The following is a 27,304-nucleotide window of genomic DNA, read 5'->3' as shown; positions in this document are numbered from 1 at the left end:
GGACATGACGTTTGATTGCAGCTATTAAAGGGAGCAGAACCACTGATGAGTGAACGAGCTGAAAAGAAAAACAGTTCCTTGCTCAGTCAGCTTTAAGATTCTCCATCAGAACTTCTGCAGGCTGTCAGAAATGAAGGGCAAACCCTCTTCCATACACAACAGGGAAACACAGCCTCTCAGACAAGACATTCCTGGCTTCCCAAATCTACTTACAAAAAGTTTAAGAAAATGCTTATCAGTTTCAGTTTGCTACTCAGAATCTAAACAGCAGAGAAAAGTTCCAGAGTTATGTAAAAATGATAACCAGAAGTTTAAAATGAGAGGTCAGTTGACCTAAATGCCTGCTTCAAAGCATCTACAAAGCTGGGGCAGGTAGGGAGGAGATGTGGAGGAGTCTCCACCTCACATGTATTTCCAGCCTAGGAATTTCTAATGCCTGGCAGAGGGGTAAAGTACAAGAGCTCCACTCCTCCCTTCTTTGCCAGATGCATGAGAAGAATAACAGAAATGGAAATGGAGAGAGGATTTCTTCCTCGCCAGGAAAAACTAAGGGTACTTCTAATTTCTCAGACATCCACTAACCAAAAGCTGATAAGAAAAGTTCACCAGGATCCAAATTATTAATCATTCCTGTTGCCTAAAAATGGAATTGGGAAAAACTACAATCTGTATATAATCAGTCTTACTGCCTTGGGAACTCTTTTAAAATAAGTAGTATTTATTATAAAAAGAGTTCCCATATACCCATGAGTTTTGAAATGAAAAACTGGCTGTACAGTTCAGAACACTCTGACCTTTCACCTCTGGACAGCCAGTTTCAGTACATGATGTTCCACATGTGCAAGTGATTTTCAGGCTCCATTTAGCATCCTAGACTGTTGCTGTCTAAACTTCACAAACAGTGAAGTCCAATATAGTTTATTATGATATAGACTAAGCTCTGAAGTAAGACAGGAGGTTTATGACTTAAAATGCAGACTCTGGAGTGTTTTGGGGTTTTTTGTTTGTATCTGCCTGTACCAGGGTTTATTCTGGTTCTGCAGCCTGCAACAGAGCACTCCACGAGTTTACAGAAGGATGAATTGGTTTTAATCATTTTCTCCTTAAAGCTTTTTTCTTCAACTCTCATTCTGCCAAGTTTTCAGGAAAACATTTTCTTCCATCAAGGCAGAGGCATCCTGGGAGGAAAAGTAAGGAAATGACATCCAAAAGCATTCTGATGTGAGGTAAGAAGCTTGCCTTTTGCTAGCAATATGGAAAACAATGCCTTGCCATGGGCAGGTTTAATTGTCCAAAGCTAGAGAGGTGTTATGGTGTGCAATGATGGATTTGTGTACCATGATACCATTCCAATGCCTAATTTACAACCCCAGCTCCCAAATCTCAAAGAGGTGAGTGACATGGAGGAATGTGACACAGTTTTCCCCTGCCTTCTATTTCTGGGGGAGGAGGCAGGTGGAAAACAGTGGTTGTGCTCTTTCAGATTGCATTGGATAGAAAAATAGCATTTGGCACAAAAATCAAATGAAGTATCAACCTGGAAAGCAAAAGTCTGCATCAAACATTTGGGTAGTCATACTATAAAACAAAAAACTACATTATTCTGAGGTGGCCAGTTTATACATAAATTCATAGCACAGCCATTAAATTCAGAGGATATATATTTGCAGGTAAAAATGTTGTAACATCAATGACTCTATAACACAAAACAAGAAAATCTATTAAAAATATTGTTTTCTTATATGGAAGCTTCAATGACAACAAGGGGAAAAAAAAAAGGAGGAAATGGCATACTGCATTGTATTTATAAAAATCTATTTTCATAGCTACAACTATATGAAATAAAATATTATGCCAGACCAAAAAAAAAAAAAAAAGAAAATGTTCTTTACTTTACTGAAAGGAATATACCTTTGTCAAGTGGATAAAATGCTGTGTCTTCAATCCAGCTTAGCTGGTCATTTTGGTCTAGAATGTAAAAACAGAAGTGTTCTAGGTAGATAAAGCAAAAAAATGTACATATATTATCTAAATAGGTGAAAGACTTTCTTAAAAGCAGTCACTGAAAAGGAGCTATGAAACAGCCTTATGTGATAAGCATCAAGTCAGTATCACCTTTCAAATCTTTTATTTTTCTTTCCCCTCTCTAATTACAAAGAGGAGAAAAAAAAAGCTGAATCTGGGAAACATCAATAAAACCAGATCTAGTAATTGCTTTTCAGAGCAACAGCACCTTGGAGAGCAAGTCACCCTTCCAGTAAACCAGGCAAAAAAAACCCATTACTCTGAGCAAGAGCTCAGCTTCATATATTATTATATGATTTCCACTGAAACTGCATAGAAACAGGTTAAACCTACCCTGCCTTTACATATATCAAGCAAGACTAGAAGGGACATATGAGCAAATTTCAGTATAGTATAGAAACATGAACAAACTTTACAGACACTTATGCAGTCCCAAACCTGGGTTTCTTAAAAAAAAAAACAAAACAAAACAAAACAAAACAAAAAAAAAAAAAAAAAAAAAAAACAAAAACAAAAACAAAAACAAAAAAACCACACCAACATCCAAATAATAAACGCCACACCCAAAAAATAAACCTGCACATTAAGATATAAATCAGTAATTTAAGAATAGGAATTTTGAAGGAATCTCTCCAGTGAACAAGTTATTATACAAGCACAATTTCTGACACCAGAAACTCAGAGCCTGATTATACTGTTTGATGTGACACTGAAATTCTTGTATTTCAAAATCATTTTCTACTGAAGTGCACTGCAGGATTTGCAATCTCAATATTTGTGACTGCCAGTGTTCAAAGAAAAAGAAAATGCAAATTACACAGGAAAGAACTCTTTAAATTAATACATCTAATAGGTTTTTCATTTACAGCCACAAATCAAAACAGACTACAGGATTCATTAGGAGGAGTGGAAAAAAAAAACAGTAACAAGTATGCAAGGTGTTTTCACTCAACACAGATAATCATGGAAGAGGAGAGAAGGTAAGAAACTGAAGTGCTACTTGGTGAGAAGTTCAGACCTTGAATACACACAGTGTACTCTGTCAGGATAAATTATATAGTGGCAATATTTTGAAGGCATATACCTTACCAGTCTCAAAACTTTAGGGCATACTAGATATACACACCACTCAGAAGGAATGAGAGGATTTTCTTCCTCAACTTCAAAAATACACAAAAGTATCTGGGCTACCAAGACTGATACACTACTGACTTAAACACCTGCCTTATTTCTTTAAATGTGCCTATCTTCCTTCACATTCCTAAGGTAAGCTGTGCCCCCACCAGCTGACTGTCACCCTGCAAGCTCTTTGTGATACAGATACCCTTTCTGATGGTTTACTTTCAAAGAGTCACTACTATGTGTTTCATTCTGATCAGGATGTGAATTATACTTTAATAATAGAGGGTATCTTTGAAATATTCTTGACCAGAACACAGTTACAAACACCTCTGATGAACACTACTATCTACTAGCAAGCCACAAGTATGGGACAACTACCTTTAAAAAGCTAAGATTTCTACAAAGGAAAAAAGACATCATCACCTAATACCGCCTTTCTCTTCCACAGTATGAGAAATATGTATGACATCAGTCCAGATTTTTCAAGGCATTAGGACTGGTGCGTGCCATGGTCTCAAGTGACTATCTAAAAAATGCAGCTGAAGGGCTGGGAGGACTTTTTAATGCAATAAACTATTACATTACAAATAAGACAAGATGTGAAACAAGACCTTGAGAGGGAAATCTCCTTATTAGTATTTCTGCTTACATGAACCAGAGTCATGCACAAAATCCAAGCACTGCACTGCATAGCTGAATCAAGCACCAGCAGCATAAACAGCGTGATACCAAGTGAGCAACAAGGTTGCTTTAAGAAGCCAGAAGGACGCTGCATCCTGAGCCTTACTGATTGTCGGGAACTGAGGGGAACACCAGAGCAGCAGATAAAGTTGATGCATTTGTTGTAAGCTTTCCAGCATTCAAGCTTTATTTGTCCGAGTCTGATACTCCCCTCTGTGGGTGGAGAAGCCGAGGGACGGCTGACGTCACCCAAAGAGTAGGGATAAAGTGCAGTGCCCACAGCTTTGGAATGAGTAAAACTTCTTAGGAGGTGGAAAAGGTCGGCTGCCCTGTCTGGCAGGTGCTCTGCTGACAGCAGCCTTCCTCCTATAGCTCAGCTCCTCACGGACCCAAGGGAAAAGGAACAGTAACCAAGGAAAATCTGTCCACAATGCCACAAAATGTTATTCTCCAAGGACCGTCACCCTGGGGATTCAGGCTCTCAGGAGGAATCGATTTTAACCAACCCTTAATCATAACCAGGGTATGTACTCCTTCCATTTCCTTTCTATTTATTCCATTTAATAGATGCTGTAGATTTTTGTCTTTTACTTTTCTGGAGTTCAGAGATGCAGGCAAAGCTGTGAATAGATTAATAAGTAGCTGGTAGTTCTGAGGAGAGCCAGCTGAATCCTAAGAGTTTTTACAAATATTGTGTGACACATTTCTGTGATTGGTCTAAGAGACTTTAGCTGCCCTTCTACTTAGGTCTCTAAATTAAATTCAAGTGCCTTGGCTGCAAAAAACTCTGGCATGATTTCTGAGGCTTTCAAAATAACATTTAAATCTACTAAAAGCAAGACTTCACTCTTATGCTTTCAACAACTAGCCTCTCTGATCACTGGGGGAGAAGACTGCCTGGCAGCAGCTCCTCATGCCTTTTTGCTTTGTTTGTGCTTTGCAGATTAATCTGACTCTTACTTCATTAAACCAAGTTCTGTTTATTGCCAGCAAAGGCAACAATACCTTTTTTTACATATCTAAAAGTTTTCCCTTTCATGAATGTTAAATGAGGGAGTTAGCCAGTCCTGCATATGAAAGAGATAGTTATTTGGTGGGGTTTGCCATATTTAGAAACTAAAAGTTTACCTTACCCTCCCTCCCCCAATAAATGGCAAGAATTTAAGCCTTCATTCTTTTTCATGGATTTTGAGATATTAGTTGCAATTTAAGAAATCAGTGGCTCAACAAGTGTAGCACACAACACGGTGTCAGCTGCCCTGCATCTACAGATGTGGATCTGTTCAGAAGACAGGATACATATTTTGAGAATTTCTATATTTTGAAAATTGTGTTCAATGCATATCAGGCTAGAATTCATTCTCCTTATCTTTCTGCTGCTTTTCAGGACCTTAGACACACCAAATATCCACGAGCCCCCAAATGACTATGCTTTTTGGTTTGTTTTTTCTTTTTTTGTTAAAAAAAGGGCTTACACTATGACACACTATATACACTATGCCTAGTACTGAATAAATGTCAGCCTTGAAGGATGGATACCACTAGTGATGTCTTGCAGTAAATGTGCTTCCAAACAAGAATCAGGAGAAAGTCTAAGGACCATCTTTTCACTTATTAACTAGTAAAAATTAACTTAGTAATTCATTCCAGATTTATAAATGCATTAAAAATGTATGTATTTTAAATAGAAGCAAAACAAAATGCTATTATTTGACTGAATATAGTTACATATCAAATACTCAGAATATAGCAAAGCCTTTGGAGAAACAGGAGACAGAAACATTGAAATTAAAAAAAATCTCTGGATGTTTCAGGGCCTTCATTGCCTTTTATGGGCCTCTAAAAGAAAAATAGTTTCCATTATCTCTAATGAAAAATATTTTAGCGGTGTCTGGTTTGTATTTTCTTTGTGTTTAGATTAAGTGCAATGAAGTTTAAAACTGCAATAACAAAGGATGTTACTATAAATATAACTTTCTAAAGAATAAATTACTTTGCAGTTGACTCATACCTACTAAGTGCCTCACAAGACATAAGCCATTGATTTCTGGCATATTACAGAAAGGCTTAAAATCACATTTTAAGTACAATGTAATATATATATATATATATATATATATATATATATATATATATATATATATATATATATAAAAAGGTTGTATTTGCTTAGCTCAGGCTTAAGAATATTAACAGCAAATTTGTTTAAAGTTAGAATTTTTGTTGCCATTTAGAAGAGTCCCTCAATAAGTATTCATGCAATATCTCTTAAGAAATAGAGAACATTTCAAAAGATTCACCAGTCTTGCCTCTTGGGGCCTAGGTATTAAAGGTTTTTGTACAAATTATCACAAACAGCCCATTCACACTAGGCTTAACTGTTCTGACAAGAAAAAAACTAAACAATAAATTGAAATTATTTTTAAATGTATTCTGAATAAAGTAATTGGACAGGTGTTAAGATTGAGTGGCTATGTCCTTGTTCAACAAGAGACAGCTTTTATCAGGACTTACCAAGAGAGACAGATGACATAAGAGATCATTATCCACCTGTCTAAAGAACAGATGTCACTTCAAAAGCTCATGTGAAAATTGTTCTGTTGTTTTGACTGTTTCAAGCAAATGAAAAAACTACAGACAATGATCACTAGAGAGAGGAAGAATAGGAGGAGAGTAAAAATTGGCATATTCAAATTATGGTCAGAAACAGTGAATTAACTACAAAGACTAAAAACATTAAAATCCATGGAGCTTTGTATAGATGCAAAGAAATTGCATTAATGAATCTGATAACAGGAACAATTGAAACTTGTGCAGTTTGGAGAGAATGGAAAAGATTATCAACTCTAGATTTAAGTTCTAATTTATTTTTATACAGCTTTACTAATCACAATGCCGGTATTCATATTAACTCAATTTTATGTTTGGCCACTCTGCCTGCAGACATTCATACCTCTCTTCAGAAAACACAGAGCCTGAAATATTTATGATGGTGTAATGTGATAAGCTTTACAGGTCTATTATCAGATGCAGAGAGCTTTTCTTCAAAGTTTCTTTGGAGACATTTGACCCTCATGTGGTTAAATCATTAGTCTGTGATAACATCTGAATGATCAATACATATTTTTGTGTTTGTCCAAATCCAAGATACTCAGGATAGAGGAGTAACAGGCATACCATGCAGACATGACCTCATGAAGCCAGGGTGAGCAAGCAACAAAAACTACAGCCACAACACAATTCTAAGTGTTCAGAATACACAGGTAATGTATCACTAATAAGTCCTTAAGAAACAGTACCACTTACATTATTCAGGCACCCATAATATCAATATCATACCCATGATATCTTGCACTGCACAACGTGGTCCCTTTCTAGAAAATGTAGTCTGCAGGGCAGGTGCCTGCTCTGCACCCAGGCAGGCCTGGGCATGTAGTGCTCAGCACCCCCAGCAAGGTGTTAAGGCTCAAGAGACACATCTCAGAAGCTTGGCAATGATCAGTTCTGCCAAGGAATACAAAATACAGACTCCTGTCCCTTTCCTTCCTTGCTCCCACCAAATGATGGTAACCCCATTCAAACATCTAAGTGGTATCACTGCAGCTGCTGACAGCTTATAAAACCCAAGGGATTTAGCAGCACCACGGAGCAGGGCATGTTCTGCTAGCAGTAGAGCTGCAGGGGAATGTACTGTGCTAGGCAGATACACTACTTTATAAGGCAGGATCAGGATCATTATCTCAGGGCTTTGCTGCAGTATGTCACAGGTACAGCAGATGATTTGTTGTGACAGGTAAAAAACATATCCTGCAGAGTAACCTCCATAAGGGTTATACAAGCTAACCTACTCTTGAGAGGGAACCAAGAATGGTTGGTTTGCCCAGTTAGGTATTAAAGCATCAAAAGTCACATTGGAACATGAGGAATTCTGCTGCAGTTTGTCATTGCAAACATATTCACAACATGCTAAGTCGAATCAGGAGCAAATCCACATTGAAGGGAGAAGAACGATCATACCTCTAACCCCTGTCTTATAGTGGTGTAAGTGTATTGACCATTTACACTTGCAGCTGTTGAAGTTTGAGAAGCAGACAATTTTAGAGATTTCAGACTTAGAATTTATAAACAACTTCCTCCATTCATATTCAAACAGATTGTTTAGTCACCCACTTTGTTAAGCACACAACACACTAGTCCATTCTTTTGAAGGGTAAGAGTGTAAAAGCTTGCAGCTGACCACAAGCACCCCTTTGGAAAGTTTGCCTGACTTGATAATAACACATGCATTGTGGTTTGTTACAGTGATACCAAATAAGTTCACATGTGGGAATGCAGAAAAAGAGCGCACAAAACAATCTCTTTGATCATTCAGATTCATCTAATGGAGACGGAAAAGGAGAGAACAATTCCCCCTCATTGATTTTTGCCATTATTTCAATACTAATACAGTGCAACTCATATTAAAAAGAATTTCTATTTGGCTTTCATTTTGACAGTAGTGTCCCCTTCAGAGAAAAGTCTACCAGCTTCACCAAAGCTGGGGTTCAGAACACTGGGCAACTTACTCTCTTCCTTTACTGGAAAACTGTGAAACACCAGAGCTGAATAATGTCTCCACAGCATGTTTTCCAGTCAAGATAACACATGCTTTTGGTATACCAGAACCCATAGTGAGAAAAATTCTCTCCAATAGCTTTTCCATGTAATATATGCTACAGATAAAGAATTGCTTTTGGAAATAAGACTATATTGATTTTTTTTTTTCCTTCACACGAGGATTCATTTACTTACAAATGAGCAGCTGATGTTACTTTGCATGACCCCACTTTTCCCTTCTGCTGTTTGAGAGCTGAATTTCAGAAGCTTATGTGCTACATGCATCAATTTCATGTTGCTGTCTAGGTAATCAAGGTTTGCCTAAAATTGCAGTACACACATAAGGGATGGAAATCCCACTCAGTAACCTAAGACCTGTTGTGTATGTGGTATATGTAAGTGTTGTGGTGGCAGAAGTCACCTCTTGCAAATAGAGGCCTGAAATTCTAGAACAACCTTCAGTAACATCTAAAGTCATGGTCTCTCTACAACAGTTATTTTAAAGCAAAATTATGTTGAATTTCTGTTATTTTCACAACCATACAGAAGTTTGTCAACTAGAGAAAAAAAAGCATAAAAAGATAAGCTTAGGGCTATTTCTGTGAATGTCACAGATGGTGGTACATGTATGTAAGGTATGAAATGAATTGCACCACACACACCACCATGAAAGATCTGGGCCACTGTTACTTAAATGCCATGGGACTTAAACCTAAGCACTTTAAGGAGTTCAGCAACACAATTAATTACAGTTTTTTTCTACTGCTGATGTTGTTAAGGGGAAAACATTTTTTTTTTCAAGCAAATTATATATATAATGGCAGAGGAGAAAGAAGATTTAAAGATGAGTTACAGTAATTACAGAAATCAGAGTGGAAACTAATGCAGAAATGTGAAGATAATTTCCATCTAATTTGGAGTTATGATGAATAAAACATTCATATGGTTTCCTGACAATGGAACTACAGAGCCTTTGGCAAAACAGCTCCCCCATCCAACAGGAAATAGGGGAATGTGATGAAGTTTATTTTCTCTATCAATTTTCAGGCATGCATGGTGATTAAGCAGTTACATTTTGGTCTTTTCAGATTACACCTGGAAGCAAGGCTTCAGCTGCCAACCTGTGCCCTGGTGATGTTATTATAGCTATTGATGGTCTAGGCACAGAGAACATGACACATAATGATGCCCAGGAGAGAATTAAAGCAGCTACACATCAGCTTTGTTTGAAAATAGAGAGGTACGTGTACACATCTGCCTATTTCTGAAAGAAATCAACACTCAATCAACAAAACTCAATCAACAGTACAATTATTATATGGTGTAACTATTTAAAATAGTTTGAGAAAGCTCCCAGGATCCTTAAAATTACAAGCAACCAGACCTACTCCTTAAACTCCAGATCAAGCAAGACTCCCCAGAACTCATTTTTGTAGGCACAAAAAGCACAGCTTACCTCAGTTAATTCACACTGTAATTCTGCTGACTGCACAAGTCCTCTTTTTGCTGCCAGTAAGCAAGCAGCTCTTCATGTTCTGGAGAAATAATAAAATCCTCATCTAGTGTCAGTTGTTCAGTGACCTCTCTGCTGTAACACTCCCTCAGCCACAGGTGCTTAGGAGTGAGTTTAAAACCAATCTCTTTGATCACAACATATTAAGCCTAATAAAGGATTCTCAAAGCAATGGTCAACCAAAACAGAAACACTGTCTAACCTAAACTGCAGTAATCCAGGAACTTTTGTGTTCATTTCTTTCTGCTAGAGCCAGGAAGAGAAACAACTGTAGCTTCACATCTCCAGCTGAGTTTGCTCAGCCTTCAGTAATCAGAATCACTTGGCACACTCTTTCAGCCGTCTCCAAAACTAAGACAGGGCTGATTAATCTGAAGCTCTCATGGAGGCACAGCTCTTTATTGAAGCTGACTACAATATTTCTGTCGAAATTCAAAAGTGTTTCTTTTTTTTTTTTTTAAGGCATGTTGTTGAATTACTAGAGCACACACTGTAGTTAAAAATTGTTTCTGTAAATTCAAGGTTCTGATACAGATTGATATATGCCATTTAACAACTATCTTGGGAAGCCAGTTTCAAGATGTGATAAATGTATATATAGCAAGCAGCACCAGATTAATTGCCATTACTATTATGCTACTTTAAAATTAGCTGCCACATTTTACCTTGTCAATGAAAACAGAACTGTAACTGATATTTTCATGTTTGTTACTTCTGCCTACGTGACTGAAAGAATCATGTGTGCAACTTCAATTTCCCCTTGCACATACTTTGCATACTTAGATTGCACTTCAATATTGAAAAGCAGGCTTGACGAGAAAATTATGGTCTTTAGAGAAAAAGAAATTGATGTTTAGGACTATTACTAATATTTTCAATTATTTATATAAAATATTCAGAAAACCCAAAATTCATTTTAGCAACCATTAAAAAAGTAAGACTAAAAAGTTTGGTTAGCTCAGGTCAGAAAGGCACTAATTTCCCTTTCCATTTGTGCTTGGTAACTATTAACAACCTATTTCCCATTATTAATAGCATACTTTTTTAAAAAAAAAGAAATACATTTTATATATATTGGTTATATATCATATTTTTATGTCAAAACATTAAAAAAGCATAGAAAAAATCTGCAGATTTACAAGCTGCATTATATTTCATCAGGACATACACAAGCCTATAGGAATTCAAATTATTTAAATTCTGCCTTTCTTTCTTTCTTTCTTTCTTTCTTTCTTTCTAGGGCAGGAACTAAATTATGGTCCCCACAAGTTTCAGAAGATGGCAGAGCACATCCCTTCAAGATAAATCTGGAAGCTGAACCTCAGGTATGAACTTTGAAAAGTTACCTAACCATTTCCATTGCCTTTTTAAACTCCAAATAATCTCTCTTGTGGTCATTAAAATTCTTTAACTAGAACTTCATCTGTAATTGGCCTGTTTAAACTAATATGGACCACCATGATTATGACATCCAGGAACACCATTTTATCTGACTCAGTATTTTTGATTTTTCAGCTATAACTGAAACAAAACATTAAGAAGCTACAACAAATTCTCATTTTTCTTTAAGAGTCTACATACCACCATAGTTTTATTATGGAAATAAAAGACATCCTCTTATTCTGATACAGTTTAAGTTGATTTAACTCTTTAAGAGATTCTTTGTCATATGAGGAAGTTCTTCAGTCAGGAACAAATATCAAATACCTAAGTGATGAATTCATCAGACCACAAAATTCATTTTGATGTAGTCAGTTAAACAGAGAGATCCATAAATGCTGGATCTTTTTGCCTCCTTACATTTTTATACTATGCCAAAGAACTGAAGTTTACATATTCACACAGGACTCATGTACTGGTCAATAAGCAAATCACTCACCACTTCTGACTAGGCAAGTCTTGATCTTTGTATATCACCAAAGCAAATCTAATCAATCAACAGCCATACAGCTATCTCTCGTTTCAAGCTCAAAAAAAGAGAAAAAGCTATCTTGAGTCAAAATCTTCATATTGCTAATAGAGAATTAGCTAGCTACTGCTTCCAACTAGTCCTTTATTTCTTTGTCATTCCTCTTTAACTTACATAAACATTTGCTGTTATCTCAAGAGCAGGGAGGGAAGAACATTCTGCTGGTCCTGGAAGGCTAGGTTCAAAGCAAATATGTCAAAGTATTTATTCTATGATATGCTAGGAAAACAACTGTAAGTCTGGATTCCATTTCAATAAACCCTGTGCAATAAATACTTCCACCAGTTCTGTTTTCATGGAGATGCTCCCAAACATGACCACAACATTTCAGTGTTACATTTCTCTCTCTTCTTTCTGATCTAAAACTACTAAGTGATACAGCAAACTCTATTAGGAAAAAGACAGCCTCTTCAGCAGAAGGAATACTGTAGTGAAGAACCAAAACCACTTTAAATGCATATTCTTGTGGAAGAGCTGGGATGTACATTAAATGACTAGCAATGGAATAAATTCACTAAAATGCTCTAGAGAAAATGCAGGCATGCATGAGACAAGAGTAATCCATTTGCATGAAAGCTGCATTCCTAAAAAGGACAGTTCCTTAAAAATAGATCACAAGATTTCACTAAGTGCTATTTGGCAGACTACTGAAAAGCAGCCTCCATTGGGCAATCAGAAAAACTGTTTCTCCTAGACAGCCATCTTCATTTAGTGTATCTCTTTTTAATTCCTATGAAGTTCAGGAGTATTGAGTATATTTAATAAATTGTAGGCACCAGAAAAGTAGCAATGCTTGCAAACAAATATGCTCAACTGTTCCTGGAATGTTTTACAGGATTAAATTCTTCCATCTGAATATCCATCACTCCCTGTGGAACAAAAAATACATACAGCCTATTTTTCTACAATTGCTGGAATTTAAAATTAAACTTTATGCATATTTAGTCACAACACAAGATGCAGCAGCATGTATACCAGTAGAGAAAACAGTAAAAAGTTTCTTGAATCTCAGATGACAAATTTTGCTCAACTACAACCTGTGCTGTCCAAGTCAAGAGTTTGCTGAATTCTCACAATAAATACAGGCACTGAAGCCAAGATGAATGGAGAAAAATGCAAAAGCAGTAGTGTGTTACTTCAGATGTAAAACTTTTTGATCCAAAAGTATTGCATACATTTACTGGTGTGCAGAAATGGAAAACCACAGAATTATATTTATATAATAACCAAAATTACTCAAAAGGTCACAGATCTTACAAATGTATCAGATTTTTTTCACTCTCATCAAATAGACATTTTAAAATTCCCTGAGAAAGTTAAGAGAAATCAGTTATTTAAAATACATTATAAACAGTAGCAAGTGACAATTTACAATCTTCTTAATAAGTATCTAATTCAAGTTTGTAAGCCAATAAAAGAGAGTTACAAAAGAATGGAAACCCTATTTTAAATTGTTCAGCAATGTGGCCAAATGTTTGGCCAAAGAACACTTCCTTTAGCTTCGATGAATGAAAATGATTCTACAGATGCATGGAGATGGCTATGTGAAACCTGATAAACAATTAAATACTGTGCCTACATGCAGCTTTGGACCAAGAAACCTTCACACTGGAGCAAACTTCTGAATCAGCCTGAGAATCTCCCAAGAGCCATTTGGAGACTGACACAGGCAATTGTTGGAGCACAGTGAAAGCTCTCACTAGTTTTAAATCTGGGAAGAGGAAACTGAGGCAACAACCCTAATTTACAGCAATAAGTGGCTGACTGAGAGTCACTCTTGAAAGCTACACATTCCATAAATAAATAATAGGAAATAGCAGACCACTTGAAGAATTACTAATACAGTCACATTGTGTTCTGAATAAAAGCAATTCAGAACATAAGGTCCTCAACAAATATAAGTAGAAAGAGAAAACAAAACCATCTAAATGGCAAATTGTGTCATAAAAATATTTTAAATGCTTTCTGCTATATTGTCAATGTAAAAGAACATGATGACTCATAAATGTTTTCTGTTACAATCTCTTTAACCTAATTGAAAATAATTTTGTATTAATTACCACAATTTCTTGAATTGTTTTTATTTGAACTTATCTTTCTTACTTCTATCTTTGCCTTTGAACATTTAGTTCAGTTAGACTAGACTTTTGGCCATGAAAGATTATACATTCCTGGGAAATGTATTATGCATGTAGATAAATATAAAAATCTAAGAAAAACACAACTCATTGTTCTAAGTAAGTTTATAGTCTATTTCCATTTATAATCAACTTTTGAAACAACATAATTGTGCTGGGCTAGTTTTAAGGACCTACCTCTCTTTAAAACAGCATTCAAAGATAAAGATCTTAGTCACATGATACCTCCAAAATGTACACATTTGTGTTATGTCACAGTAATTACCCCAAGGAATGACAACATATAGGCTGTGATGGATGCATTTCTACAGGCTTTTGGTGCTACTTTATTTCTATTCCTGACGCCTGTATCAGTGTAAAAATGTAGCTAGCCCTACCCAAAAAAAAAAAAAAAAAAACAAAAAAAAAACAAAAAAAAACTAAGAACTATAATTCTCCAATGTTCCTAATTAGAAATTTCAACAACTTCCAGTTCTCATTTTGAACTAAAAGAGGACTTCTCACAGATTCAGTGATATCAAATAAACACAAGAGCTGGACTATTTTTGCTGCTGTATGTTCTGTCACTGACATTTTATATTAATAGATGGGTTATAAAGAAAGAAGAATTAAGTCTCACTAACTGCAAATACTTGTTTTACAACCGTTGCATTGTAAACATGCTGTTATGGTGCCACATCTCCTGTTCATTTCTCTCTGAGAAATGAAATATGGGGATGAAATTACAATGTTCTCAGTTGGTTTTGTTCGTTTTGTATCATACATGGATTTGAATCAATTTTAAATACTTTGACATTAATATCTTTCATTAAGTAGCCATGATCCTAAACTATTAGATTATTACCATTTACTAATACATTTTGTTAACTGCAACTTCATTCTATCAGACAAAAAGAAGGAATTGCAAGTAAAACCTTTGTGCTTATTTATTTGATTACTACTTTCAGTAGCCTCTTAAAGTGCAATGCTGCTAAACATTTTCATTTAATAAAACTGCTTTTTACTGTTTGCATTTTACTGGTTGCATATTCTATATATCCATGAGTTTTCTTTAGTCTGAACCTAAATATATTTTGGAAACTGTTGTATAACAATTGTACTCAAACCCAAGCCCAAATAGGAGAACTGGAAAAGATTTCTACCAAAATTGAAATATTAATGACCTGTGCTATCTTAACATTGCAAGTTCAAGTCTCTAAGGAAAATATCAATTCAGGTTGTAGAAATCTGTTTGTTGGCAACAAAAGCTTTTTATTCCATATGGTTGGAACTCCAAATACTCTCACAGCACTGTTTCCAAAGAGTGCCATGTGCCATCAGGACAATCTGATGGACTGCAGCAGTTAATGTTCTCCACCCACTAGGGTAAAAGGAAAAACCCTTGGCAGATGACAACATTATTTTTTTTCAAAGTCTCTATTTCTGAGGCTTAGGAGTGGACCTGAGCTGGAAGAGCCTCAAAGGACACTGTAATAAATACTCAGAATACAAATAAGTGAATTTTCATGCAGTCAGAAGTCTTTATATTTCCTGACCAACCACTAAAGAAGGACATTTTAAGGTATCTGAAAGATTATCAGAGATTTATTTCCAGACCTTATCCTTTTGAATTCCACAAACTGAGGAAATTTTCCTGGCCAGTGACAAAAAAATTGTATAGCAGAATACGGGCACAATAGTTTATGGTTTAAAATTTATCCATTTCTGGGTTTTACTTATTTATGATGATTTCACATTAAATTATAGAGCAGTGCAATTTTTAATATGCTTTAAAAATTAAATACATTCAGAAGAATGTCCTCAGTCTGATGTGTGTTCAAGATTTTATTTCAGTTTAAAAAAGCATTAAAAATTATGTGTTTTCTATATAAGACAGTTACAGTAAAATCATACTTTTCAAAGTTCCTCTATCAGTATGTGATGAAAATGAAGAAACTAGATATCAGCACTAAAGCAAAGAAATTAAGATAAGAACACATTAAATGTTTTAAAAGAATAATGTAAACAGTGTCAAATCTAGTTACCAATATGAAAGGTCTCTATAATATTCATCCCTCCTATTTCTTCTAAGCCTTCTACTTGCTTGGAGGTGGCAAATTAATGTGCATGGCTCAAGTAATAGATACAAAATTCATGGAAAAATATAATATGCATGCACCAGTTAAAAAATAACAGAGTTGCAAAAGTAAAAAGGTGGTTATTAACAATACTGGTGTTTGTTAATACAGATTTACCCATTGCTAGCTTTGGTGTGCATTGTAGCTCTGTGTGTTTTGTCTGCCTATCACGTACAGGAATTCAAGCCTATTGGTACGGCTCACAACAGAAGGGCCCAGCCTTTTGTTGCTGCAGCAAATATTGATGACAAAAGACAGGTAGTGAGCTCCTCCTATAATTCTCCAATTGGGCTCTATTCATCTGGCAATATTCAAGACGCACTTCATGGACAACTGAGGGGTCTCATTCCTTACTCATCACAAAAGTGAGTATTCATGTCTACTTATGTTATGTGGGCATTTGTGGTATATCATTATCTGTTCTGTTTTCCATTTAAAAGTCCAGCTCTTGCTGTTTTTTCTGAGAATCAGGTGACTATTCATTATCCAAAAAAAATTATGATCAAGGCAAAATTTTTTTCCAACACCAAGAACTATCCATTCAGCTTTCTAGTAGCAATGCTGCAGGTAGCTAAAATTTGCCCTCTCCATTGGGCTGCAACACTACCCTATAACCTTCTCTCCTATAACTGCACTTTACTCTGAATGCTTCTGAACACTCCAGTGATTGTATATTGAGCACCAAGCATGAACAAAGTAAACGTGGCTACTTCATAGTTAAAATTTGTAAATGCTGTTACCTATATTTAAACTAGAAAGCATTATGAATGATTGAGCACTTGTAGGCCAAAGAAAGCTATTTTAACTCTTTTTTCTTTACAGGATATCAACTACTTTGAACACAAGCACAATATTCGGCCCAAACCTTTCATAATCTCAGGCCGAAGCAGGTTATAAACTTTGAGTGCTGTGCTGGATTTGATGCATGGTGTTATTTTTTTAATGGATGGACACTCACCATTGACAATAATTAATCATTCTGATGCATTTGAAATTTATTTACTGTACTAGACAGCCTAATGCTGAAATTAAAAGCAAACAAACAAAAATAAGTAAATGGTTGACTTTCAGAGCTCACGCTTGAAATTCAAATTTCTCTTTGTAGATTACTCCCATCTCAGAACTGATCAGAGTCTGAAATAACTGCAGCCATGATTCAGTTTACAGCACAGCACCAGATATTGTACACTTACAGATCTTTGGCACTGTGAACTTCTGACCAAACTCAGTGTAATTTGTCTGCATGCTAAATAAAAGATAGCTACGTGGTACAAATATATTACATATTACATATAAATAAAAGGTAGCCTACATATAAATAAAGAATGGCTAAAGATAGAGATTTATAATATAGGCCATTCAGAGATTTCAAATTTGCATTTCAGCAGACTTCCTTCCAGGTCTACTGGAATCTACTGCTGAGCTAAAAGTAGGAAAACTGATGCCACAGATTTGCAAAGTTCCATTACAGAAAATCTTATATATTTACATCCATCATTGTAGTATAATAAACCTCTGTCTTAACTGGTGTTGAAAATCCTCACTATTGTTTTCATTATTACAGAGGGGACAAAAACAATGCAAACTCTGTGGCTCAAAAGACAAGGAAGCTCAAAAGGGCCTGAGGGATGAAATATATTGTGATGTGATCCTTTATCCTTTTTAGCAGTAGCCATTTGTGGAACCATCAGGTACCTCACAAAGCTGGCTTAGGGATAGCTAGGTACCATTTTACTAGATGCCTACTAGATTTATGGAGAGTCAAATGAGTATCAAAAGCTTAATCTCACAATTCAGAAATGAAAATTACACAATACTTTCCGTCAAAATTTTGAAATAAATAGACATTTACCAGCATACAAGATGAAGAAAATAAACTACAAAGACTACCCCAACAGCAATGCAACAAGTTTAAGAACCTCAGTTGGGCAAAGTCAGTCTGGAGTTCTAGCACTGGGGAGGTCTGCATTGCAAACAGCAGAATCTCTGACACAGGGTGTTACCTCTACAAAACCTTGGTTGTCACCGTTTTTCTGCTAGTTTTTCATCTGTTTGCCTTAATCCACCACTAAACACAGCAAAAAACAAACCACCACCTCAGCTCTAAATATCCCTTTAGGACAGACAGCAGAGGCTATAAATAGGACTTTGACAAAAAGAAGACATGATTGTGAACTGTGGGTTTGAGCTAATGGATTGAACATTGGACAGAATTTTGGACTCTGGTGAAACTAACTGGAAATTGTATTTAATATATAACTATATGTTATTTATTTTTTACCTATAATTTATTCTGTTTTAATATTATTTTGGCTTCATGTAGCGAGAGCAAGAATTGTGATTTTTGTAGTCTTTAAGTGCTACGTTCCATTTACTAACACTTAGCAGCACTGACAAAAACTTACTCTACTGCAGGATCTAAAGGTGGTATTGTTGCCTCTAAAACAAAATACTGCAAATATGTATGTTGTCCTGCATGAATTTTTTGGCTGGCTATGCTTGGTGATGATGCACAACTATACTTGCATTAAGGCTTGCCTACCATTTCAGGAATGTTTTTACTCAACGTGTCTTTGACGAAAAAATATATATTTCCCTCTAAAACTTTGAGAAAGTGGTCCTGCACAAATTCTGCTTTGAATCAAAGGGAGAATTCTGGGGTTTCTACTCCACCCAAGAATAGCTACTGGGCAGAGTTCTGTAGTATCAAACTGGGAAACAGAGCACTGTCCCAGGTTTACACAGCTTGGAAAGAACTACTCACAACCCTGATATCAGGCTAGATGGCAGAGATGAAGCATTTATTGTCCCACAGCTCAAAGTATCACATAAATGGTACCAGTGACTGTAGAATGTAGAATGATGTGCTGTTACACAGCAACAGCAAAGAAATATCCCATAACAAAGAAAGCCTCTGAGCTACTATGCAGACAAGATTGAAGTGATCATAATACTGATACTGAAAAAGACTTCAGGTCTAATGTTCACATTCTTTTGCTAATCTTTTTCCAGGTATGTTGAATTGGTGTACAGTTACTTCAGTAATGTCAAGCAACACTAATATTTTTATAAATGTACATCTTACTTTTTATATAGAAATTATATGTAAAGTCTACTTCAAAAGCAGTAAAATTAATTCTCTGAATATGTACCCACTGTTCTTGTGAAGGACCACTTTACATTCTACTGGAAACACTGTACTTTAGAAAAGCAAAAGTAAGCCTGGATGTTTTAGTAACTTTTCTTCTTTGCAATGATCAACAACTTAAAAAAGAAAAGTTAAGCTAGTTTTAAAAGATTAATAAATATCTTACTCTAGAATTTAAGGAAATCTAGGAAACGCCATATACATTATTTTACACTACTTCATAGTAGTTTTTCAGCAATGTAGTGAGATGATTGTGAGGTACAGAACTGGAATGATGTGCCTAAGATTCTTCCAGTGCTGCAGGTGTTTATTCTGTCTCTGACATGGACAACTCACATAAACTTTTTCTCCTACCCTTTTTATAGATTATAAGAATTACTTACTTAGAACAAAGAATTTTAGGGAGGCTTAATTATTCCTCAATAAAACCTTGCATTAAAAATGTAAAATAATGTTATGTACTGAATTATTTCATCTATCAAAGGATTTTTACTATGTTTAAAGAAAATGCATGCCAGAAGTTTAAGGACTGCTGTATAGCTGGCTTTGATATTTTTATAGGCAAGCTATCACCAACGACTGCGCATACTTCTGCTTTTCTCTACTTTCTGTACTTTTGCTTTTTGGAGCTTGCTCCCTTTACACCCTCCAGCCCTGTTAACATCACCGTATCGCTGTCCTTTTGTCTCGGTTCTGTGCCCTGCCGTGCACACTGCACCTTTCCTGCTCTGGGCACGACCACGCAGCGGATGCAGCACTCCCTCGGGGCTGGACTGCGGCAGCGGGCGCAGCACCCCCTCCTCCATCAGCACGGTCAGCTCCATCTGCCCCACCGAGCTGAAAGCCGTGTCTAAGATGGCCCCGAATGTTCCCCTGGAGATGGAGCTCCCCGGTGTCAAGATCGTACACGCTCAGTTTAACACACCCATGCAGTTGTACTCAGATGACAATATCATGGAAACACTGCAAGGCCAAGTTTCTACAGCTCTGGGGGAAACACCTGTCATAAGGTAACTAGAGCAGCAGCTAGAATATTTATCAATACAAAAATTTCAAATATACCAAAAAAAGGTATCTCACTGCTTCTATGAAAAAGGGGAAAAGGGTTAGAAAGAAAGCAAGTAATTTAAAACCAGACAATATTTTCACTAAAATATTAGTCATTTCTGGGTTTTAACCCAAAGTATTAAAGGAGTCCTTCAGAACGTACAAATAAATATTTTATAGATAATAATCTTGGAATTGCAGCTACTAAATAAAAAACTATGATAATACCTGGGCTATTACGTGACTGACCACTCCAAATCAAGACTTTGATTCCTTCCAAAATTTAAAACTTTTTTATTACTGTTATATTTATCTAATAGTGATTTAATTATGTCATCTTATTAATAATTCATAAAATAATCATAAAATTTATTTCTGCTGTTAAAATTCAGATTAGAAGGATTTGGAAATATTATAGATGGCTATAGTGTTCTAAATACTTGACTCCCATTCTAAACAACTCATTCAGTACAATTAGCTCTCATACAAAAACAGACAGAATTTACTGTAGGCCTACAAATCCATGTCTGACTCGTGAATTTATTTAGGGCACGACTTAGCTCAGGTAGGAACCTTATGTATATGGATAAAAATTATGATTATACCATAAAAAAGTTTTAAGGCACTATTAATTTTTTTTCAGGAGACAATTCACCATTTAGGTTGCTTTATCTTAACCTTTGCATAATAGTAACCTATTTTCCTGTTTCACAACAGTACTTAAGTTAATAATTCATAATATGTATGGTGTAAACTAAAGCTAATTACTAATATTTTAAATAAACAATAATCACTGGCACCAATGAGCCTTCTTCAGCACCTTGCAGAATTTGGCTGCTACTAACAAAAAACCCTGTATTTATATAAAAGCATTTAGGTTCATCCTATCTGATGAAAACTGTAGTTCATGAAGTCTTTTCAGAGTGAAATTACTCTAGTGCTTGAAAATTTATGCTCAATCAGAACAATTAGAGAACAGTAAAAAAAAAATTTGCTGCTTCATTATTGTGAAATAATGGATTAAACCCTAAGTAATCAGATTTCACACTGCCTGTGGCATTGCCAGTTTGAGAACCTACTCTCTCTACACAGGTTTGAAATGTCTCTTGCTGTGGGTTGGTTTTCACTATGTATGCATTAAGAAATGTAAGACAACACATTTGTGTCTGGGCTTTTTGCCTTCTGTATGTAATGGCATTTTCACTTGTTTTATATTTAGAGATATTTTAGTAAAGAGAGAATTCAGGGGTTGAATTAAACATTGCCAAGAATTGTAAAAACTACACTACTTCTATTCATCAAAAGTTTCTGACAAGAGAAACTGGTAGTTTCTCCATCAGCTTAAAGATGGTTCAAAGAAAGCTACTGATTCATGAAGGTCAAAAGATTCACATAAGCAACAGGGGTCACTATCCAAGAGCTGCTGCTCTTACTGGGCCATTTGGCAGTTTGAATGCTACCCTAGGAAACAAATCAAACCATTTAAAGCAAAACCCAGTCTAGTTCTTTGTGGACAGTAGGAAGCCAGTTGCAACCGGAAATTTAAACTGGACATTTGTATGTGTAGCTGTAAGATAACAGACTTCATCAAAGTACATTTGGATGTTTCTGATTATCCCCAGTAAGTGTTTGAAATTTACAAATGCCACATATTCAGTCTAATTCCTGTCAGCGCATATAGTCCTCTACTCTTCCTCTCGACTACTTAGGATGCCATTTATCAGGAACAATTTAAAATTCTGCAGAGTTTAAAATGCCATGAAATATTCTCAGTAAAATCTTTGTCTCACAGGTCATTTGAGATTCAACCATCAACTGCTGTTTGGACAATAAACCACTTTATATTTTTAGCATAACACTGCCATTGCCTTCTTTATACTTTTATTAAATTAAGAAACAGAACTTCCATTTTTCAGTATTCACCTTACAATGTTTTCTATTTTGCAATATTTATTTCACTCCTTTTTTAAAATCTCAATTGAATTTAAATATTATTTATTTAATATTTATTTATTATTAATTTTATATTTTATATTTAATTAATTATATATTATATATTATAAATAATAAATGTTATATATAATTATATATTATATACTGTATATAATTTTACATGTTATATTATGATATAATATATTATGATATATTTATATTTAATTTATTATATAAGTTATTTATTAATTTAATTTATTATTTAAAATAAAATTTAATAAATAAGGATTATCTTAGCCAAATAATCACTACCTTACCTAGTGATTGAGCTAACTTAGAAGTCATATTCTCCCAAAAGATTTGACTGGTGGGTTTTGGCTGACCTCATGTAAAGGCATGAGCTGTGATTTTAACAACTTTCTTGAAGGCAGATGCTGCAAAAAGGGAACTTCTGGAAACCATAGCAAAGAGCACTTGGTGATACAGCAGATGATTACTGGAATTAAACTACTTTGAGATTAAATGGCCAGTAGAGCCAAAACAGTGATTATGGAAATATGTTAATGAGTTCCTAGGTTTATTTTTTTAACAATTGCACTGATTTAAAAATTTTTAACAATTTTAACAGTTTTTAAATCAAAAGGAGTCTATAAAAAGCAATGCTACCTGGAAGAAAGTTTCTCAATAATTGTAGGAACACATTGTCTTTATATTGGTTTCCTGAATCCTGGTACACATATTGCTTTAGAGTTATGTTGGATAAACTGTTTTTCTCTGCTCTTCCTCCCTTTGATACAGTGACCCATCTCCCAACTCAGTGTCTCAGTCTGACGTGTACAAGATGCTGCACGCCAACCAGGAGGAGCCCAGTCAGCCGCGCCAGTCTGGCTCCTTTAAGGTGCTCCAGAATTTAGTCTCCGAGGAAGGTGGTTAATAACAACATATTCTACCTGTTCAAATAATTTTAAAATGTTTGTGGGAGGGGGAAATCCATGAAGAAAATAAGAAAGATTAGAGATACAGGAATTTCTGAAAGCCCAAATCATTCCAGACTTCATAGCTACAACAGCAGTCTCCTGACATTTCCCCTCCTTGCTTGTACAGCAAGCAGCCTCCTCTGTGAATAGAATGCAGGTGCTGGTCATATTTCCCAGAATCTCTTCTCAGATTTTAAGATCTTTAATATCCAAAATTGACTTTGACTGAACAATAGAGTTTTATCTGTAAGAATTTTTGGGACAAGCTGCTTATACTCATGACACCGAGAAAGAAAACACTCTCTTCCACACCCAGGAAAAGAGGAATTTAAACCAGCTCCTGAAATTCCCTTAAAACCTATTTCTTCTTCATTCTAAATAAAAACTGAAGAAGACAATGTAATTTATAGTCATATTTTCTTCAAATTAATAAGTTTTGAAAATAAAATTATTAAAGGCTGCAAGTTTGTTATTTTTACAGTAAGCATAAAGAGCAAAATACAACCAAAATTAACCTAAAATGTAATATTTAATATTTTAATGTTTATATATCAATATTTACTAGAGAAGGAATAAAGACATCTAATTATTCTACATATAAATAATATTGGGATTTTATTAAGCATTTGCTTGTATTTTGCTATTATTTTGTATTCACATCATGTTACTAATCTTTGCAATTTGTTTTAGATTTAAGTTATATAAATAAGAAGCTTTCTGACAATAGGTCTTGATTGTGTTATGTTTCTACATTAAAGCCCAATCCTCCTCCCTCTATGCTATATCCAAGACCTACTCTCAGAGAATTAGGTGATGTCCATGAGGCAGACAGCACTGCATATGCAATCCTTTTTGTACTCACTTCTGGCTACAGCTCACACAATATTTCTCCTGATTCCAAAGAGGTGGAACCTGGCCTATTAAACTTTTCTAGTGAGACTGCAAAGCCTATAAATATATCCAAAGTGTATGTACAATACAGAAAGTACAGATAAGTGCAAAAAAGTTCAGAAAAGTACTTAACTGCATCAGATGCTTTTATATGAGCTGTACATAACAGGATTGTTTTCTTTCTCAGATGGACGCCCTGTGGGAACAAGAAGTGTGAAAGCACCTGTAACAAAGATGCCTACTGCCATGCCTGGTGTCCAGAAAGTGCCACTGTGTGACAAATGTGGAAGTGGGATTCTGTAAGTTGTTTCTTTTTAGTTTTAGAAATCCCCAGCTCAAGCACACATCCTCCTCAAAAACCACTGCAAGAACTACAGAAGTGCATTCCCCTAATGCTTCTAGAGAACAGAGATATAAAAATATATTGTTATAAATGTCAAATTGTAACATGTACCTTCAACAATTTCAATACAGATCATATAAGTTTTGATAAAGTAACATTGAGGTTTTAATTGAGATTTCTCAGGACCTTTGCAAGTCGACCATTAACAAATATGTAATGAAACCAGCAGTTATTCATTCTGTGCTGTGTCAGGCTGTGAATTCTCAGAAATTTCTTGCTAATGCAAAGCATCCTTCTCCCAACCCAGTGGGAGTATCCAGAAAGCTTTGTAGACCACTTTAAAACTCTCAGATTTCTTCCTGATTGACATCACCAACTTCAGCAAAGAACACAGATAGTGATGAACTGAGAAAAGAACACAGACATGAAGAAAATAATTTCGTCACCCTTTTGATAGGTTAAGCAGTGCTTTCTGTCTTGTAACCAAACTAACATTTCTTCAAACTCTTCATTTTCCAGTGCTTGTGAACTGTCATCAACTCTGCAACATTTTATGTCACCTCCCCAAACTCAGCATCCAACCTTAAATTATATAGTAGTTCCTAAAACCACAGGATAAACAACTGTAAAGCCTTAAAATAAATACCTAGGATATGCTTTGTATCATAGAATCATAGAATGGTTTGAGTTGAGAGGGACATTAAAAGTCATCTAGTTCCAACGCCCAGGATCACCTTCTAACAAACCAGGTCGCTGCAGTTTCTTTTCGCATTTTAAATTCACATGAATTAATTGAGGCTTTTTCTTTTCATTGTTCCCGTACAGAGGGACAGTGGTGAAGGCACGTGATAAATACCGGCATCCAGAATGCTTTGTGTGCTCCGACTGCGACCTCAACCTGAAACAAAAAGGCTACTTCTTTGTGGAGGGCCAGCTCTACTGTGAAGCTCACGCCCGTGCCCGCATGAGGCCGCCGGAGGGGTACGAAACAGTCACGGTGTACCCAAAATGCTAGTCCTGGGTTACATTACAAATACATGCATGCACACTAAAAGCCTTTACCAGCTTAGAACCGCAGTACGAGTGTCAGGACTTCTGCCTAAATCCAAATTAGCAGCTTCTAAACCTTCCCCTGTGGGATTCTGAGAGAGGTGGAAGTCCCTATTAGCCAGCAATAGCGTATTATACCAGCAAAATTCTGCTAAAATATTGTTTTTGAAACTGTCACTGTAACTCAAGGAAGTACAAACTAAAACAGCTCTTCTGGAATACAAAAAGTGAAACAGCTGAGATATTAAATGAATGCTACAGCATTATGTACATATCTATATATCTATATAGATATAATATACATAAGTGCTGTAAGCAAGACAATTAAGTATCTGTGCAAACACCAACACCATCAAAGTCTTACAGGCTGGGCCGCTATAAATGTAGAAACTTGACAGATCATTAGAAAAGCAGCTATTTTACATGTTTAGTATAAAACAAGCAGTTGTTCAAGTCTGCTATTATTCAACAAGCATTAATGTATGCCCCAAACATGTTTTGCTTACTTTGCTCTGAATTTGGGGTTATATATGCCTTAATTTTCTGATGCAGCAACTGTGATAAAAAATAAATGTCAAGTCACACAATGAAATGGTTAATATAATAAAGACTGGTTAGTATGAAGCAAAGCCAAAGTTCTACGTTGTCTTAATGATTTTGAAATGATATCAACTTTCACATCACTTTGCAGAAAATTGTTCTGTGGCATGCACACACATAAATTGGGTTTTTTTTGGGAAAAGGACTTCACACTCTAATAGGAATTCATTGAGAACTGAGAATGAAAGCAAATTTTAAAACTTTTCTGAAGAAAATGATACTGGATTTTTGTGTCTCTATCTTTCAATTTCCATAATAGAAACAATTGGAAAATATCATTACAATATCTTTATTGCTGTCAAATTAAAGCTTGGACAACTCTAAAAATAAGCGTTAATTAAAATATGCAAAGGCAAGGTCTTTTATTAAAAAAGCCTGGTGAAGTACTAAGGAATAAAAAACCAAAAAACTGAAAGAATATGGGTTTGTAATAAATTTCTGAAACTTTTCAAGGACTACATTGCTTTCTGGTAGGTACCAGCCACATAAACACACCTAACTGGCAAACCATACTTAGCACTTCCAGAAAATATCAAAACAAGTAATAAATTCTTTACTGGGGTATTTTGAACCCACCCTAAAGAGAAAAATCTACAAAATTTTATATCAAGTGTATAAGACTAGCAAAAAAATAACAACCCAGTGACAACGAATCTTATATACTTTTCCCATTCTATAATGTAAGAAGCCTATAATTCAAGCAGAATATGGAATCAAAATAAATTATACATACTTTAAATTTATTTTAAAAATTCACAAGTTCCAAAGATTTAAATACAATGTCCATGTATTCAAAGACTTTTCAAAATATCTTAAAATACTATTTCAGATCTCAAAAGTTTTAAAAATGTGCATGTCACTCCATTTATTACTTACATTTCCATATCAAAAGCAGAGATTAAAAAAAAAGTGCTGAACCCTTTTCAAGGTTAGTTCCTGAATTATTTTTGGGCACAAAACATAATTCTGCTCCTCAGGTATCATGGAGGGAATGTATAGTAATAATATTTTTCCATTGATAAAGCTCATAAATCTGAAAATCCTTTTGAAAATAAGAGTGTGCATAATGTCTATTTTTACAAACTTAAAATGTCATAGGTGTTTTAAAATATTTGTTTAATGTTTATGTCTTTGTGAAGTAATTAAAACTAAAAA

General features: G+C 35.3%; 1 protein-coding gene across 3 annotated transcripts; it reads left to right on the top strand.

Moving 5' to 3' along the window:
• The first annotated feature begins 3,842 nt into the window (after positions 1-3,842).
• On the top strand, positions 3,843-26,916 carry PDLIM3 (PDZ and LIM domain 3). 3 transcript variants are annotated; one of them, XM_056489928.1, is made up of 8 exons: positions 3,843-4,351; positions 9,513-9,664; positions 11,178-11,262; positions 16,984-17,051; positions 20,056-20,319; positions 23,087-23,214; positions 24,344-24,455; positions 25,325-26,916. In XM_056489928.1, exons 1-8 carry the CDS (start codon positions 4,259-4,261, stop codon positions 25,512-25,514), a joined length of 1,092 nt encoding a protein of 363 aa, XP_056345903.1. In that variant the 5' UTR covers positions 3,843-4,258; the 3' UTR covers positions 25,515-26,916. The 3 variants fall into 3 exon arrangements, with proteins under 3 accessions (XP_056345903.1, XP_056345905.1, XP_056345904.1); XM_056489930.1 differs by lacking the exon at positions 20,056-20,319; XM_056489929.1 differs by lacking the exons at positions 16,984-17,051; positions 20,056-20,319 and adding an exon at positions 16,339-16,526.
• The last annotated feature ends 388 nt before the right edge of the window (positions 26,917-27,304 follow it).

Source organism: Oenanthe melanoleuca, chromosome 4 (genome assembly GCF_029582105.1).
Source record: "Oenanthe melanoleuca isolate GR-GAL-2019-014 chromosome 4, OMel1.0, whole genome shotgun sequence".
NCBI lineage: Eukaryota > Metazoa > Chordata > Aves > Passeriformes > Muscicapidae > Oenanthe > Oenanthe melanoleuca.
This window is presented reverse-complemented; position numbering and strand designations above follow the sequence as displayed.

What these genes read in the sequence shown, in the direction of transcription:
- PDLIM3 (XM_056489928.1), top strand. Translation starts at nt 4,259, where the DNA reads ATGCCACAAAATGTTATTCTCCAAGGACCGTCACCCTGGGGATTCAGG. An exon ending in ATAATCTCAGGCCGAAGCAG is followed by an intron (nt 17,052 to 20,055) that starts GTTATAAACTTT and finishes ACGACCACGCAG; the next exon opens with CGGATGCAGCACTCCCTCGG. An exon ending in GAATTTAGTCTCCGAGGAAG is followed by an intron (nt 23,215 to 24,343) that starts GTGGTTAATAAC and finishes TTTCTTTCTCAG; the next exon opens with ATGGACGCCCTGTGGGAACA.